At 34.9% G+C, this 17,232-nt stretch overlaps 1 protein-coding gene across 3 annotated transcripts in view; it reads left to right on the top strand.

Annotated features, from left to right (window-relative positions):
- CADPS2 (calcium dependent secretion activator 2) overlaps positions 1-17,232 on the top strand; it is a 729,035-nt gene that overhangs the window by 316,239 nt on the left and 395,564 nt on the right. For all 3 annotated transcript variants that reach the window (XM_069087109.1, XM_069087108.1, XM_069087107.1), the window contains exons 5-6: positions 3,545-3,781; positions 10,062-10,183. In XM_069087109.1, coding sequence (XP_068943210.1) covers positions 3,545-3,781; positions 10,062-10,183 — 359 coding nt within the window. The remainder of the gene's footprint in view (positions 1-3,544; positions 3,782-10,061; positions 10,184-17,232) is intronic.

Below are 17,232 nucleotides of genomic sequence, written 5' to 3'. Positions count from 1 at the left end.
TCCTTCCTTCCTTCCTTCCTTCCTTCCTTCCTTCCTTCCTTCCTTCCGAGGTCCTACAGTGAAGGGACTTTGGTTTTAATATTGTGCCCAGTAGAGTATTTTGCACATAACAGATTGCTACATTTGGTATGTTATGTTTAGTGACAGATGGTATATGTATATGTTTACATATAGACACATATACATAAATATGTGCACATACACACATATATTTATTTCTCCATTATACACACACATACACACATAAATAAATGAAATGTGAAAGAGAAAGAGTAGAGAGTAAACCAGAAATCAACTTAAATTCAAGTCTTACTTCTGAAATATGCTGGGTATGTGACCAAGTCCTATAACTTCTCAGTACTGTAACCCACTATCTAAGACTAGAAATTGCAGAGAAGTTTATTGTTCAGTCGTGTCAGTCATATCCATCTTTTCATGACCATTTTGGGGGTTTTCTTGGCAGACACTAGAGCGTTTTGCCATTTTCTTTACATTTTACAAATGAGGAAACTGAGGCTAATGGAGTTAAGTGACTTGCTCAGTCACACAGCTGGGAAGTAGCCAAGGCTGGATTTGAACTCAGGTCTTCCTAACTCCAGACCCAGCACTCTCCACTACACCACTTGACTGCCCTATGGAGAAGTTACCGACTTTGCATGGGTCCTGGGGATTTCCTCACCTGGAAGAACTCTCCACCAGTGAAATCACATGTCCAGTTTCTATTATACCCTAACATAACTTTATTGTCTTTCATGAATTCAAATGAATTTGCTAATGAAAAATGCTGTATTTTATATGCTATGATAATTCGTAAATATAGCCACCATGCAAAAATAAGGTCATAAAACAGCATCACAGGTTTTCAGACTTAAAATATACACTATCCTGTTAGGCCAAAGGTTAAGATGAAATCTGTCTAAACTTAATGAAATAATAATTAAAATAGAACTCAAGGGAAATCTACTGATTTTAGAATTTTAAATAACTGGTACCATGACCGGTATTCGGAAAGTAAATAAAACAAGTATATTCCCCATGTTATTTTTGCAGATTAAAAAGAAATAGTTAATTTTTTAACTTCTAACTAAAGTGCTTTATATCCTCTCCTACCTAAGAAAACATCATGTTGTTTAACCTTTTCTGAAAGGCTTAGGTCAAAATGAAAATCAGTTCCATTAACATACTGCTGAATGGAAGTAGACATGTAGTTTGTGTGAGATTTAATGATAAGTAGATGCTGACCCCAGTATCCATCGTGGAACTTGATTTATTGAAAAATCCCCTGTTGTCATTTTGTTTTTTTGCTTATTTGCATTTTTCTCATAAAGGTAGAATAGAAGATGTACAGCTACATGACCTCCAGAGCAATGTAACATGGCAGACTTTATTTAAAATCAGTTGGGGAATCCAAGGCCAAAGTAGCTTTTTGCCCAAGTGATCTCACCCTTCAGGAAAACAAAAACAAAAGCAAAATTCCTTCTTGGTTGTTACTATAAGTAACCTTTGCCATGACATTAACATTGAAACATCTTCCCTGTCTGAGACACTAATAAAATGGATCATAAATCGTTTTTAGCCAGCTTTCACCCTTTCTTTTACCTCATTTTCAATAAGTTTGTTGATTAATTATGAAGATTTTCACCATTTCAACAATCTGATGGAGGATATTCTGGAGAGAGATTCCTTCAAAGTCTTATAAATTCATTATCATGGCTGTTGTCACTGCTGTCAACTCACATTTCTTCAGAAATTACACCGAACCACTATTGTCTCTAAGCCTTCCTTCATATTTTAACAGAATTCCAGGCCCCAAAACAAATTTTAAATTGTATCTTTTATGCTATAATGAAAACAGAATGATGATGTGATATAAAGAGTTCCAGACTTGGATTCTGGAAACCAAGATTTCAATCCTGCCTGTGATACTTACTGTTACTTAAGTTTTCAGAGTTGCATTTTCTCATCACTAAAATAGGGATGGTAACACTTTCTCTGCCTTATCTCCATAGGATTTTGTAGCAAAAGTGTTTGCAAATTTTCACATTGCTATGTAATGTGAATTCTTATTATTAACATTTCTGAAGAGCCACTCCCAGAAAGCCAGTGTTTGTAACAAAGAATAAAGAATGGAGACAGATAAATAGTTCATCAAAACTGACCAACACATCAGTCAAGCCCAGCGTCATGTACAGTTCTGCACCCATGGTTCTCCACCTCTGCAAATAAGGGAGGACAGTTTGTTCTTATATCTGTCCTTTGACTCGATCATTATAATTTCAAAACATTCGATTTTAGTTGTTTTGTTGTTATTGAATTGACAGTTAACATTATTATTGTAATGGTTGTGCATATTGGGATTATTTTGTTCTAATTTATTTTGCAGCAGTTCACATAAGTGAGCTTTTCCTTTTTTACATCATATTCATTCCTTCTTACATTGTCATAATGTTGCTATACATTAATCTATCAAAATTTATTTGGGTATTTCCCACTTAATAGGCATCTTTTCTGTTACTAGTTTTGGTGAATCTGGAACTTTACTTTTTTAAAAATCATTTATCTTTTTAGGGTATATGCCCAATATTACTGTCTCTGGGTCAAAGAGTACAGATATTTTTGTCCTTTTCCCCCTCATAATTCCAAATTGCTTCTAGAATGGTAGCCCTAATGCATAATTCCACTAGCAATACCTTAGAGAAAAAATAATTTAATATTTTGCATAAATTTGTGATTTAATATAGATGTATATCATTGACTCAATTATTTATAAACAAAAAATAATTATTCTGAATGTCTTTTTTAATTTAAAAAATGTCTGATATAATTTTGTAAACCTGATGATTAAGAATATGAGTTTAAGAATGTGAAGTCTTAATATATTTTAGCTCTATTTGCTTTGTAAAATAAATTTTTATAGTATACAGATTATCTAATATGATATCTTGAAAATTTGGGTCATGTTGTTGAATATTTACTATGAACTTTTCAAAGTTGTTACAAGAAGGTGTTACAAAATGATTCTTATTGTGAGACCTTTGATGTCTTTGGTAATGTAAAATATTTGTCTCCCAGCATAAAAGACATTAACTCCTAAATACTATTCCTGAAGAAAAGTTAGTTCTCAAGAATTAAAAGGCTATCAGAGGCTAATTGAGATTCATCAAATCACCTAAAAAAGAAAATTAAATTGATTTTTATAATTATGTTTGCATGTTTTCTCAAAGAGCTGCCTTTTCAGAAGAAGTTAGTGTGGATTGGCATGATACCTGGCTTTTTGTGTACTATACTGATCCTCAATAGTGCAGAGTCAATATGTTGAAACTCCAAATTGTTCAGACCTGAAGACTTATTCTTAAGCCAAATTGTAGAGCAGATATGCTAGAAAGTCAATTTAGGATTTGTTTGGTAATACTATCTTGGAAAAAATTTATCGTCTTGTTACACTTTATAAAATGACTTGAGTTAGCAGTGTTGTGATTTAAAACATATTTAGTGACATTTTGAATTCAAAATGTTTAGCAATATTTTTATTTTTGTTTTTAAGGAAAGGAAATTTCCCAAGTTTGTAGCAAAAGAAATGGAGAACATGTTCATAGAAGAGATGAGGTCTTCTGTGAATTTGTTAATGGCCAATTTGGAAAGTCTACCAGTATCTAAAGGTGGTCCTGAATTTAAACTGCAGAAGTTAAAACGATCACAGAATTCGGCGTTCTTAGACATGGGAGACGAGAATGAGATTCAGCTGTCAAAATCAGATGTGGTACTGTCGTTCACATTAGAGGTAAGGGAAACTGCAAAAATAACATTTTCTGGTTTTTATACTTAAAAGCTCTGTGTATATGGTGTATACACACACACACACATACACAAATACAAATGCACACACACATACACACATATGCATGCATATATATCCATTAAATTACATCTGAAAATTTCTAGTTAAATACTATATGCAAATGCATATAGATTTAAGTGACAAATCAATATTATTAAATATCTGTGTTAACGGTGCCTTCCTTGTGCCACCTTTTAGTCTCCTTTCTCCTTTGCTGACCAACATCCATATCATATGAGCCCTCTAATTTTAAGTGTTCCCCAAAGTTCTATCCTTAGTCTCCTAGTCTTGTATCTACTCAATCATTTAGAGACTTCAGCACTTCTCATAGATTTCATTATCTTCACTATACAACTAAGTCCTCGATCTATTTAGTTAGTGCTCATGTCTCTCCTGAGTTTCAGTCTCAACTCACCCCCAGTCCTTTGGACCTCTCAAACTAGGTGCCCTCTGCTTCTCAAAGTAGGCATATCCAAAATAGAACTCATTATCTTTGAACCCATAGCCAGCTTTTTTCCAAACCTCTTAAGGTACCAAACTTCTGTCAAAGCCAGTGTTATTCTTCAGATCTCCCAGCTCCACCCCTTCACTGTCATTCTTGACTCCTTACTCTTACTTATTTCATATAGACATATACATATGTAATTAACATGTCTTGCCTTTCTTCCCTCAACATCTCTCACATCTCATTTTCACATACGTAGCTACCCTCATCACCTCTTGCCTTGACTCATTGATCTCCCTGCATCAAGCCTCTCCTCTCTCCATTGTTTTCCTAGCAACTGCAAAAATTTTGAATTTTTACTGAATGAGTTCTTTGTTTCCTACCTTTCCAGCCTTATTACAATTGACTCCCCTTCATGTACTCTATTGCAGAAGACTGGCCTCCTTAATGTTCCTCATGTATGACACTCCATTTCCTATCTCCTTGTGTATTCTTAGCTTATGGACTCTGTAAATCAGAAAAGGGGCTAGATTTGGTGCATAGACTGTGGTTTGCCTACTCTGGCTCAATTCTGTAAAGTCAGAGGTCTTGACATGCCCCCCCCCCACACACCTCAAATGCATATTTACATATACATACACACACACACATATATACCTACATACAAATACATATATATATACATACTCACATAGGTATCTATAAGTATATGGATATATAAGTGTATGTTTGTATGTATGTAAATGAATACATATATTATTTATACTATGTGCTATATTTGTAGTCAATATGAATATAGTTTTTCTTTTGATAATCCTGATTGCATCATTTTTCATAGACTTGTCCTATTTCCTTATAATGATATATCTTATCTTTACAGTGCCATATTATGCTATTAAATTCATGCATTATAATTTATTCAGCCATTATCTAATTATGGAATGTACAGCTTGTTTTCCATTTTTGCTGTTTGAAATATATAGATTTCAATTTTTATGATGAATTTAGAATGATATTAATAAATTAACAATTGGCTCACAAGTTATAAATCATATACTTTGTGACTGCTCTCCAAAATAATTTCAAGGATTTATTTTAATATATGTGTATGTATATACATATATACATGTATAGATTTTTTGTATCATTCTTCTTAGTTAGAATTTATAAGATTTTCTATTATAATTTGTTTTGTCTGAGTTCTTGGAAGGTTTTCTTCCCCTAGTTTTCTTTTTGACAGTAAAACTAGAAAGAATAAAATTCATGTGGTATTTTTGTTTGTTTCTTCTTTTTTGTTGCTTAAAGGTAACCTTTTGTCTTTTTTCTGTCTTTCAGTTTTAGCTCTTACAGGAATTTAGAGTCTTAATTTACTCTAGATCCAAATATCTTAAGTAACAAAATTACATATGTAATTTGGTTCTCTACATGATATATGTTTACATGAAATATAATACATATTCCCTGAAGTTGATGACTGCCCCTGGATTCTGTGGGGATCTAGGTGTAAGCCTGGTCTTAGATGTTACAGCCTTTAATCTCTCCATTAATGATATTTAAGCCTTAACTGGTTAAATTAGTGGTTATTCACGCCAGAGCAGCTGGAAGGAAAGTCTAATTTTGTTCTTTTCTCCCTTTGTGTTCTTCTGTAAATGAAATTTAGAGGTAAGAATATGGTGATCAGCCCCTTTTCCCAACCTCTGTCCTCTGTTACTTTATCCTTTGAGGTTGAAATGTGCACAGGATGAAAGTCTAATATGTTTTCCTTCTATTTTTTCTCCCTCACTCTGGGTCAAAATTGCTGAGATTTCACTGTAACTTAAAACACCATAGTTTGGGTTTTTAACATTGTGCCAAACTGGTTTATTTTGCTTCTAAATTTGTGATTCTATGATTTTTCAAGACTTCCAGCAATGAGTTACTGTACCTACATATCTGTTATTGGATGTACTTTGAGAATTACACATATCATTATAAGGAGAGAATTATAGGTATGCTATTCTACCTGCCCCATTTTCATCTTGTTATTCCATTTTCTAACACTCAATCTTTAAACAGGCTTTATATTACATATTTTTCATCACTTCTCAATTGTTCAGAAGCATATATTCTGGCTCTTTCTTTTTTCCTTTTGCCAGGACCTTGTCCATATTCCTGTCCTTGGCCATTAACAAATCAGAAATACCTCAGAAAAGGCAATATGACAGAATCAAATAGTTTTGATATTGAACAATATCTCAAGTAAGAAGCTTAGTAGAGTGGCATTTAAACAGGGGACCAAAATTAGGTTGGTATTAGATGATGAACAATTTCCCGATCTCTTTGACCTTCATTTTCCCTCATAATTTAGGAGTCTGTAAATTATTCTATGAATTCAGAGTTATGAACTTGTTATTTTATTTATAAAACCTTTTAAAACTGTCAGTTCAGGGGCAGCCAGGTGGTGCAGTAAATAAGAGCACTGGCCCCAGTGTCAGGATGACCTGTGAATCGCATCCGGGCTCAGATACTTAGCACCACACCCAAGAAATAACTGGCTATGTAACCTTGAGCAAGTTACTTAACCCCAATTGCTTTAAAAAAAAAAAAACAAAGAAAAACTGGCAGTTCTTCAGAGTAAAACATTCCCTACACAGATGGCAGTATTGTTGTAGGGAGCAGAATGATTGTTTCACAAGTTGGGTGTTTGAGGAGGTCCTGTTTACAATAACTTGTCGTGGAAATAACAGAAATAGTGTCACCAGATGCTTTCTTTCATCTCTTTTATATTTTGGCTATTTGACAGAGAGAAATTGAAGAGAAAAATGTCATGTAAATGGATAATAATCTGAAATATGGGCTAGTGTTAACACATTTTTTCTTAAAATCATCTTACATTGATTGCATAATTGCTTTATTCTTAATATATGAATGGAGGTTGTTAAAAAAAATCATACCATCTGATTGAAATTAAGCAGACAAAGGATCCCTGACCACCATGCCCACTCTCTCCTCCCTCCCCCCCCTCCCCCACACACCATCCCCTCCTGGCCAAGAAAAAAAACGACTTAAAATCAGTGATTGAGAGATTTGCATGTGGTCTTTATGAAAAGTAGGTGGATATGGCACTCAGGTTAGGTATTCCAAATAAGTCAGCTGATACAGGAGTTTCATTCATGTGGAGATTCAGCATATCCCTCAGTGGTGAATGCTATACTTCTTTGTTTTGTTTAATAGTCTTCCAGCTCTGCTCTTGAGTTTTATTTCCATGTAGATGGAGATACATCTTCCTCTAGTATTAGAAGCTTCTGGAATATATCACTATCTTCCATTAATTCCTGGAAACATCTTTTCAGTTATATCTTCAATAGTTTTATAAATTTGTTTGCAGTTGAATAGAAGCAAAAATGCAAGAAAATTTTTTGATTAAGAACTGTTTTTATTAAAAAAAAGAGAAGAGGAGCTCTGACTCTTGGAGTCACAGAGCATGGGTGGAAATCCTTCCTCTGCCACTTACTATATATGTCATTTCCCTGGGCAAGAGTTTTCCTCCACCATAAAATGAGGGGTTGAACTAGATGTCTTACCAGTTCTCTTCTACCTGCAAGTCTATGATCCTTTGAATCTACAAAGATTTCATCGTGTTGGCTATTTTTCTTAGGTAACAAATGTCCTCATATTTTCCTCTAGAAAAAAAAATATGAAACAAGAAACAATTAAAATGTTTTGTACATTTAATTCATTTATTTATTTATATCTCCCATTTTATTCCTCCCAGCTTTCTAGAAGGTTATACTGGGATTTTGGATTATCTGAAAGGGAAAATCAGTTACTCTGAAAATGATTGATTTCCTTTATATGTCTTAGTATTTCATGATTCTTATAATGAACAAACCTTATAGCATAGTATACTGAATAATCCAGAAAGGGTGGATTTGGGGAAGGAGTTTTTTCTTGATAAATAACTGCCTACCATAAAGTATTCTTAAGTTTGAATATGAAAGTATAATATGCTTTTATACCAGGTTAGCCATCAAAGGAAATGGTATGCACATGAAATTATACCTAAAGCTTCAGATATGAATTTATAAGAATGACTTGTATAAGCTTGATACAATAAAGAAAATTCAACTTGTGTTTAATAAAAATAAACAAGGCCATCCTTGTGTATCAAAGTGCATAAAATAAAATGCCTAGGATTACAAAGTAAACAATTATGTTGAATTACATTTGCCAAATTATTTTAAAAACAAGTTTGTAGAATTCATGTTACTAACCCCTGTCCCTCTCTCTGTGTCTTTCTCAAATGTACAAAGCTAATATGCCAAGATAGAAAACAAAAATTAATGACAAATGGTAGGACACTCACTGATTTTGTCATTGTAAGTGAAGTAGGAGATCAGTCTGCTGAAATAGACCACAACTTAAAATAACCAAGACCTAGGAAGTTGCCTGTGCAACATAAAGGTTAAATGACTTGCCCACAGTTTCACAATGGTAGTAATAAACCAGAATAATAAATATTAAAATATGTCTGAGATCACACTGAGGAGAAGCAGGGTGGTACAATGAAATAAATGCTGAACTTGAGATTAAGAGATCCAGGATCAAATTCCAGACATGCTATTCACTACAAGGTGGCACAGTGGATAGAGCACCTGGCCTGGAGTTATAAAGATAGAAATTCAAATTTGACCTCAGGTGCTAACTAGTGGTATGACCTTAAGTCTTACAAGTCACTTAACCTCTCTTTGCCTTAGTTTCCTCATTTGTAAAATGTAGATAATAATAGCACCAATCTCCCAGGATTGTTGTGAGGATCAAATGAGATAACTAAATGAGATTTCAAATGAGATAATAATTGTAAAGTGTATAGCACAGCACCCAGCACATAGTAAGCACATTATTATTGTTGTTATGTTGTTCTTATGGTGGTGCCTAGTTCATCTGTCTGTGGCTCACTTTTCAAATCTACAAAATAATGATAAGAATACCTATGCTGTCTACTTCATAGGAAATCAAATAATGTATGTAAAATGTTAATATAAACTTCTGCTTTTATTATTGTATAGTGGGACAATGTCATTAGTGTCCACCAGTTATAAAAAAGAGATTGCCTTATGGTAGATGATATTTCGTGCATATGCCTCTCATCTCAGTTTTTGAGATTCAGTTGTGAATCATTTTGCAGATTTGCATTTGTGAATGCTTACATTAAATCATTTTCATTTTAGCAGCCTGAGTTTAGAGGTCTCTTAAAGAATTTCCCTTAAATTTAAATAATTTAAAATAATTTTCAGTTTATAGTTGATAGAAGATATTTGAGTTGGTGCTTAAATAAACTTTGGGGGAGATTATTTCTTTATTATATCTTTGATTGTTAGAAGTTGAAATTGAAGAATATAACAAAATAAATGGCATAACTTCCTCCTAGAGAATCATATTGATTGATTTTCTAGGTGCTAAATGATTCATTCAAAAACTATTTATTCTTGGGAATAATATTCTATGCTATCCTCATCACAAAATGTTATATAACCGAATAAGAAAGAAAACTTTTAAAATCCAAGTTGATTGAGAATTGCTTCATGAAGGAGGTAGCATTTGAATTCTGCCTCAGTGGATGGAGAGAATTTCAGGCTGGGGCCAGGATTGACATTGTCCCATTATGAAAAAATGCTATAGGTAGGAAAGCCTAAGGTACTTTTTCAGGGCTTAAATTACTAAATATTACCATATATGTACCCCTATTTTGGTCTTAGATGTAACACAATGCCTTTTTGTTCCTTTTCTGATATTTAGATTGTCATAATGGAAGTTCAAGGCTTAAAATCTGTTGCTCCAAATCGAATTGTTTATTGCACAATGGAAGTAGAAGGAGGAGAAAAACTTCAAACAGATCAGGCTGAAGCCTCAAGGCCACAGTAAGCTATTAACAGTGTTTTGTTTTGTTTTAATAGAAATGTGTTTTCTTTGCAGAATGCTGTGTTATCTTAATATTCCGAATTTGCTTTTTGGATAGCTTGTTTCAAGTGCAGATAATCTGTATTTGACTTTTTTTATGATGGTATTCTAACTGGAACAATAACTGTATTCTTGCCAGGTATAAATAGGAAAGCTGATGTGCAGATGTGAAATTAATTATAAATTAACAAAATGTTATAAATTATTGTAAGAAATTATCTGCATCACTGACGTTACTGTAAAATGCACATGGGTGAACTTTCAGTGAGGAGAATGTAACAAACAACCTTTATTTGTACATTCTGTAAATATGTATTTTTGGAAGAAGGGAGTAAAAAATCAGCTAGGATGGTAGCATGGTTAGACAAAGAGAAAAAAGAATGGTTAATGTCTCTCACTTTCTAACTATCCAACACATCAGCTCTTGTTGCAGACATCTTCACAACCAAAGACTTGACACACATCACCAGAAACTGGTACTAATTTACAGTGGTCACATCAAAGAGGAACAAGAGTGCTAATGCCCAGGAAACTGGTTCTAATGTCTTACCCTGTGTGTGCTGCAACAAGGGGTAGAATTCTCTTGCTACCACCACCATGTTCATTTGGATGGGTCTTGATGGACCCAAAAGTCATCCAGAAATTATTTAGAAGTATAGTAATTATAATACTATCCCAGTTGTGGCAAAAAGCAAGAGTATCTTGGACTGAGATAAAGGAATAAGAATTTTCATTTATTTATTTATTTTAATTCTTGCCTGATACTGGTAAGATTGAAATGATGATGCAGATAGGGACATGGATCATAAAATCTCAGAGTTGCCTCCCACTTCAGAGATCAACAAAATCAGTCTCTTTATTTTACATCAAGAAACTGAGGCACAGAGAAACTAAATAATTTGCCAAAAGTCATAGAGCTAGTAAGTAGTAGAGCTGAGATTGACACCCAGGTCTGTGGATTCCCAATCCAGTGTTTCTTTTTCACTCTATCATACTGTCTCCTTAGTCTTCACTTCAAAAGACATTTATTTTGCAAGTGCCCTCAGTGTGCAAGGAACTGAGGTGGCAAAGATAAAAATAAGGTATTTCCTGTTCTCTCAGGATATTAGAGTTTTGTAGGGGGAAGAGACATGTGCATAAATAAGTATAATGTAACTTAAAATGCCCTAAATACGTTGGAGAAGTCATGAAGAATGTTATACATGATATAAGAATACTATATTAATTCCAGTTGGAGGTTCAGGGAAAGTTTCATGGTGACATCTGATCTATAATGAATCCAAGAATCTTGGAGTTTGGAGGAACCTTGGACATAATGTAGTCCAAATGGGTTAGACATTTGGCCTATGGGCACAATACTCATAAGTGTTGCCCAATCCAGATTAAAATGCAATCTAGAAATATTAAAACAAAATAAATACCAATGCAGTAGATAATATAAAATGTTAATATGTGGTTTTCTAAGTCAATATGTGTCCTCTCGGGATCTTTATGTATGGTTCAGTATCCTCCCTTTCTGTCTGAGTATGATGTGATTGATCTAGTCTAACCCTTTCACTTTACTGACAGAGAAACTGATTGTTAGAAGACTTTAGTGACTTTCTTAAGACCATCTGATGAGTAAATGGCAGCACTATTGGTCACATCTAGGTGTTTGGCTTCCCAAGTCTTTTGACCATTCAAGGAACAAGCATGGATTAGTCTCCCATTATATGATAGATATTGTGTTACATACTGGGGATATAAAGATAACAGTGTTATCTGCTCTTAAGAATCTTATTTTCTGTTGGTGGAGACATGAAAATATATGGGTATACTACATATACATGTATATATTTTTGTACATATATACATACATACATGTGTGTATATGTAATGTAGTTTCCCCCAGGTGATCCCCTTCCAGCTCACATTTCTGGGTTTGTTCCTCTGCTCACTGTCTACACCAAATACCAGATTCAATAAATCAATTAACATTTATTAACTGCCCACTGTGTGCCAGGCACTATGTTAAGCGAATTACTTTGTGGGTCAGTGTTATTTAAAGTATAGCTCATGAGCCCCATTGATGCATTCATCTTTAATAGTAAGCAATCTGAAACAATTAGATCAAAGCAAAGACATTTGCTGAAATGGCATAACATGAATAGTAGCAAAAAATTTTAAAAAATCACTTCTTCCCTCAAAACATGGGGCTACAAGTGCACACAGTACCATAAGGTTCACAAGTAGAGAGAGAGACATTAAGTGAGGAACATATAACTGAGAAAATCTACCGTAATGGGCAGGGGATATGCCCTGAAGTCTTCTTGTTTCTCACTGTATGATCATGCTGCCCCCATTGGGCAGTGACCCTGCTAGGCAGATTTCCTGGACTCTCTGACCTTGATTCTCACCATAGCTTCAGACTCTGGACCTGATCTCTGCTGGGCATGGTATCATCTACTAGGCACCTTTCTCTATTTCATGACTCTACTGCTTGTTGGAGAGTATACAGAAATCCCTTTACTCAATGTACTTTATAATGGGTGCAGTGGAAAAGAGTAAGAGGTATTTTGTCTCAGGGTCTAGGATCTTCCTCTGTAGCCAGTTCTCTTCTTGACTACCAGAGAATACTATTTGACTCCTTAAAGTATTTATTCTTGCTTTTGAGAGTCTCCCAGACTGCCTACTAATTCTATCCATTTGACCATAGAATAGTATCACATTTCCTAAGACTAAAGAAATGTAAAGCCTTTTTTTTTACCCTGGACTTGGAAGTATCCAAGTGGTACCTCTCTTACAATTTGGGAACATGTTACTTGGTTGTGAAATTTTCACATCTTCCTTAAGTTGTGAGGACAATCAGAGTGTTGCACCCATTACAATTTCTGTATGTATCATGTGGATTGAGAGACTCACTTGATCAAGGATACCCTGATTAAACTAGGTCCTTAGGGAATGGGCTAGGGAAGGTACTAACAACTGACAGAATCCTTAGAAGGTGATTTTAGAAATAGGATTCTAAGAGGTGGAAGTCAGAAAGTAGTACTTGCTAATATGGGTAACAGCCAGGGCACTGGCACTAAAATGGGGGGTATAATGTTATTTATAAGGAGAAGTTATGAACATCCCTTTGGCTATACCATGTTGTACATGAAGGGGAAGAACATGAGGCTGCAAAGGTAGATTGGGGCCCAGTTGTGAAGGACTTTAAATGCCAAACAGGATTTTAGTTAGTGAAGCATTGATCAAGCACTTTTGATGTGCCAGATCCTGTGCCAAGTACTGGGAATTTAAAAAAAAAAGACAAGTGTATAGTTTCTGACCATAAAGGGGTTCACATTCTAATGGGAGAGACATTATGGAAATACAAAATGTATACATAGCAGATGGATTTTATCAAATTGGAGAAGTGACATGGTCAGATCTGTACTTTAGGAAAACCATTTTATCAACTTCAGTGGAGGATGGATTGAGGCAGAGAGATCTGAGGCAGGAAGACTGACAGGAAGGCTATTATAGTAGTCCAGGTGAGAGGTGATGAGAGCCTGCAGCGGTGTCTGTGTGATTGGAGAGAAATGAGGTGTTGTGAAGGTAGAGAAACGACAAGACTTGGTAACACATTGTCTGTGTGGAATGATTGAAAAAGGAGTCAAGGATGGCACTGATGTTGCAAACTGGGGGTGGCTGGGAGGATTATAGTGACATTAACAGTAAAAGGGAAAATTGGGGTGGGAGGGTAGAAAATGTGTTGCATTTTGGATATGTGAAATTTGAGATGCCTGTGTGAAATCAGATTCAAGATGTCCAAAAGTCAGTTAGTGATTTGTATCTGAAGCTCAGGAGAAAAGTCAGGGCTCGTGTGTGTGTGTGTGTGTGTGTTTGTGTGTGTATGTGTGTATATATACATATACATAGATGTAGATATTGGAATCATCTGTGTAGAGATGATAATTGAACATATGGGAGCTGATGAGATCACCAAGAGAGATATTGAGGAAGAAGTAAAGAGGACCTGGGACAGACCCTTGAATTGGCTTGAGGTGGGGGAGTACACCAGTGGATAGTTGGTAAGGTCCAGATGAAGACCCAGCAAAGGATCTGATTGAGGAGGATCAACTGTGATGAAAGGAGGGGAGCAAGACAGAGACAGAGAGATAAGTTCATAAAAACCCAGAGTAGGGGGTGGGTAGGAGAATAAGGGGATCAACAGTATCAAAGACTGGAAAGAATTCCAAAAGGATCTGAACGGAGAAAAAGGTCACTGGATTTGATATTTACTTAATATTTGTTCATAGTGGTAATAGTGAGCCCCTAGAGTTTATTGATGTGACATTATAAAGCTTAAACTACATTTTAGAAAAACTCTTTATCAATGAAACACTAACTGGAATGAGGACCCAGAGACTTGAGACAAAGAGACCTATGTGGAAACTCCTGCAGTAGTCCAGGGGAGACGTGATAAGGGCCTTCATTCCATTGGTTTTGTTTTTTTCTCTTGTTTTGAAGAGAAATATTTTGACAGCTAGAGATAGCTCTGTATGGAGTTTTGTTTTGTTTTAACCCCAGGATTTAGCCTCCCTCTGCTGTTCCCTGTGGCATGATAGGTTTGTTTAGTCCTTTACCCCTGCATGTCCCAAGTTTGGTGAATCTGACATTTTTAAATGTGTGATAAGGTGTACTTCTCTGTTCAGGCCTACAATCTCACCTTGAAGAAATCTTACTTGCCTTTCAAGATCTAACTCAGATGTCACATACTTCGTGGATCTTTCCCTAATCCCACTACACATCCCAATCAAATAGGAAAGGGTTCAGCAAAATGAAGCCTGTATTTTCCAGTGTGCCTTGCTCAAGGCTATCCAGTTAGGAACTAATTTTCCTATGGGTCTCAGGGCCCAAGAATCAGAGAATTCAAGACCAAAACAGTTCTACTTCTATGCTTACTTGGAAGGTTTGGTCATGAGTTAATTAGAATTGAATCTTGAGGCCCAGGACCTCATAGGAAGTATATAACTATTAATGTACATTTGTGCAATTTGTATGGCTCTTTGGAAGTATAGGCTTTCTCTCATCTAAACTTTGCTGCCACAGAACATAGTCTGCCCTGTGTTTATAGTCATTTGTCTTATCTCACCTCTTAGACTGTATGCTTCTTTAAGGTAAGAATTAACTTTTAATTTTTCTTTGTATCTATACTCAGAATCTAGCATGGTGCTTAGAGTAGATGCCCAATAAATATTCATTTAATGAAATTGATTGTCATCAATTGAGATTGATGAAACAAATTGGAGTGTTAGAAAATTGGAATGATAATTGATTCTTATTCATGAGTTCAAATATGGAAGAGGAGAGAAAACTATAATTGTGACTGACTTCTCCCTTCAGGGGAGGGAGACATGGTGACTACAAATTTTCTTGTCCCTTCTCCTACCCCCAGAATTGACAGATTCTGGAATACCTCTTTTATGTATAAATAATGTTAATTAAATATTTCAAATGACTTACCTTTTATGCCTAAGTACCTTGACGCACTATAACAATAATGTATATCGTTAAATATGCAAGGTTCACTGTTAACAAGCATTACTTAATTTCAGCACCAGATTTTTTTCAGATGTGATATACCCATAGTCAGTTAACTTAAAATGGACATGTCATCACTGCTTTAAAATATTAGAGGATACATAGTGAAATAATTTATAGATTATATAAAATGAATTTATTGACATTAATTAAAATGCATTGAAAATTGGGGGCAATATATACAATTTTCAAGATTTTAGATAATATTTTTTTTAAAAAGGAGATCTTGTTTAATAGTGTCTCTGTCTCCTAATGAGCCTTGGGGTACATAGTACTTTGACACCCCCAAAAAAACCCTTCAATTTGTCTTTCTATACAAGTGTTCCAGAGAGGATTGTTGAAAAATGGTTTTTATGAAGTGCTTACCAACCACAGCTTTTCTCAATTATATAGTTACTTTATCCTTGAACTTATCTTACTCTACAGGATGGAAATTACATTATCTTCCATCATCATAGTAAATCATGCCTCTGACACGTTTTTTACATTTTATTACTTCAACAATTTGAGCTTTGCTGGAGATCAATTCAGTCTTCTTTCTGTTAATAATTAAAATGCCATATTTCATCCATATTTTCCAATAAATTTAATCAAGATACCTAACCATTGCACCTTTCATTCCCATAATGTAGATTGCCTACTCACTATTTAGATGAAGACAACATGCTCAGTCAGATGCCCCTTTGAGTCTAACACCACTGTTCTATAAAAAAATCACTTTAATGACTGTTTGCTTAGTACATTTTGGTGGATATAGGGTGGTTTCTCCTTGTTGGGACTTTGTTGCTTATTGTTGGGAAGGAGAAGAAATGAGGGAATATTATTTTAATGTTAAACAACACACTCCACCCCCAGGTGTTATATAAGAAATACTTTGTCATAAGCCAGTTGGGAGAAAATACTTTGAAGGATAAAGGGTGTGGTAAGGTAGTATCCAGTCCTCAGCCTAGAGCTTGGTTATGGAATCACTGCCAGGTGAGAGTAGATGGAAGTGCTTGCCAATTCTAGAACTTGGTCTGTAGCCAGAGGGGCTAAGAAGGGGAATTGCTAAGGACAGGGATGAAGCAAAATGGATGAGTGCCAGACAGGAGATTAGAGAAAAGTCAGCTAGCCAGCAAGTTGCTGGATTTAGCCATGAGAAATAGGATTCTGAGCAGATACTTAATAACTAAATGATTCTAAATAATCAGTATAATTGTCAGCAGGGCCAAATGAGATTTATTAATCAATTAGTTCAGTAACTGGCACATAGTAGGTGCTTAATAAATGTGTATTCCCTTTATCTTCTCCCTTCCCATTATCTCTAAGGGAAGCTAAGAGTTTTTGAGACTCCTAGACATAGTTTTTAAAAAGAAAAGTGAAAATCAAGACATAAAAACAAAATAAGTCATCCCTAAACAGGTGGAGGGTTTTAGTCTTTTTTTGTGCAAATGCACCAATTTTG

The sequence above is a fragment of the Petaurus breviceps genome, unplaced genomic scaffold, assembly GCF_028583685.1.
Source record: "Petaurus breviceps papuanus isolate PSGF00001 unplaced genomic scaffold, PetGlider_PUasm1.0 181, whole genome shotgun sequence".
In the NCBI taxonomy this organism is placed as follows: domain Eukaryota; kingdom Metazoa; phylum Chordata; class Mammalia; order Diprotodontia; family Petauridae; genus Petaurus; species Petaurus breviceps.
The sequence above is the reverse complement of the archived record's forward strand: the minus strand, read 5'-3'. Positions and strand labels throughout refer to the sequence as shown.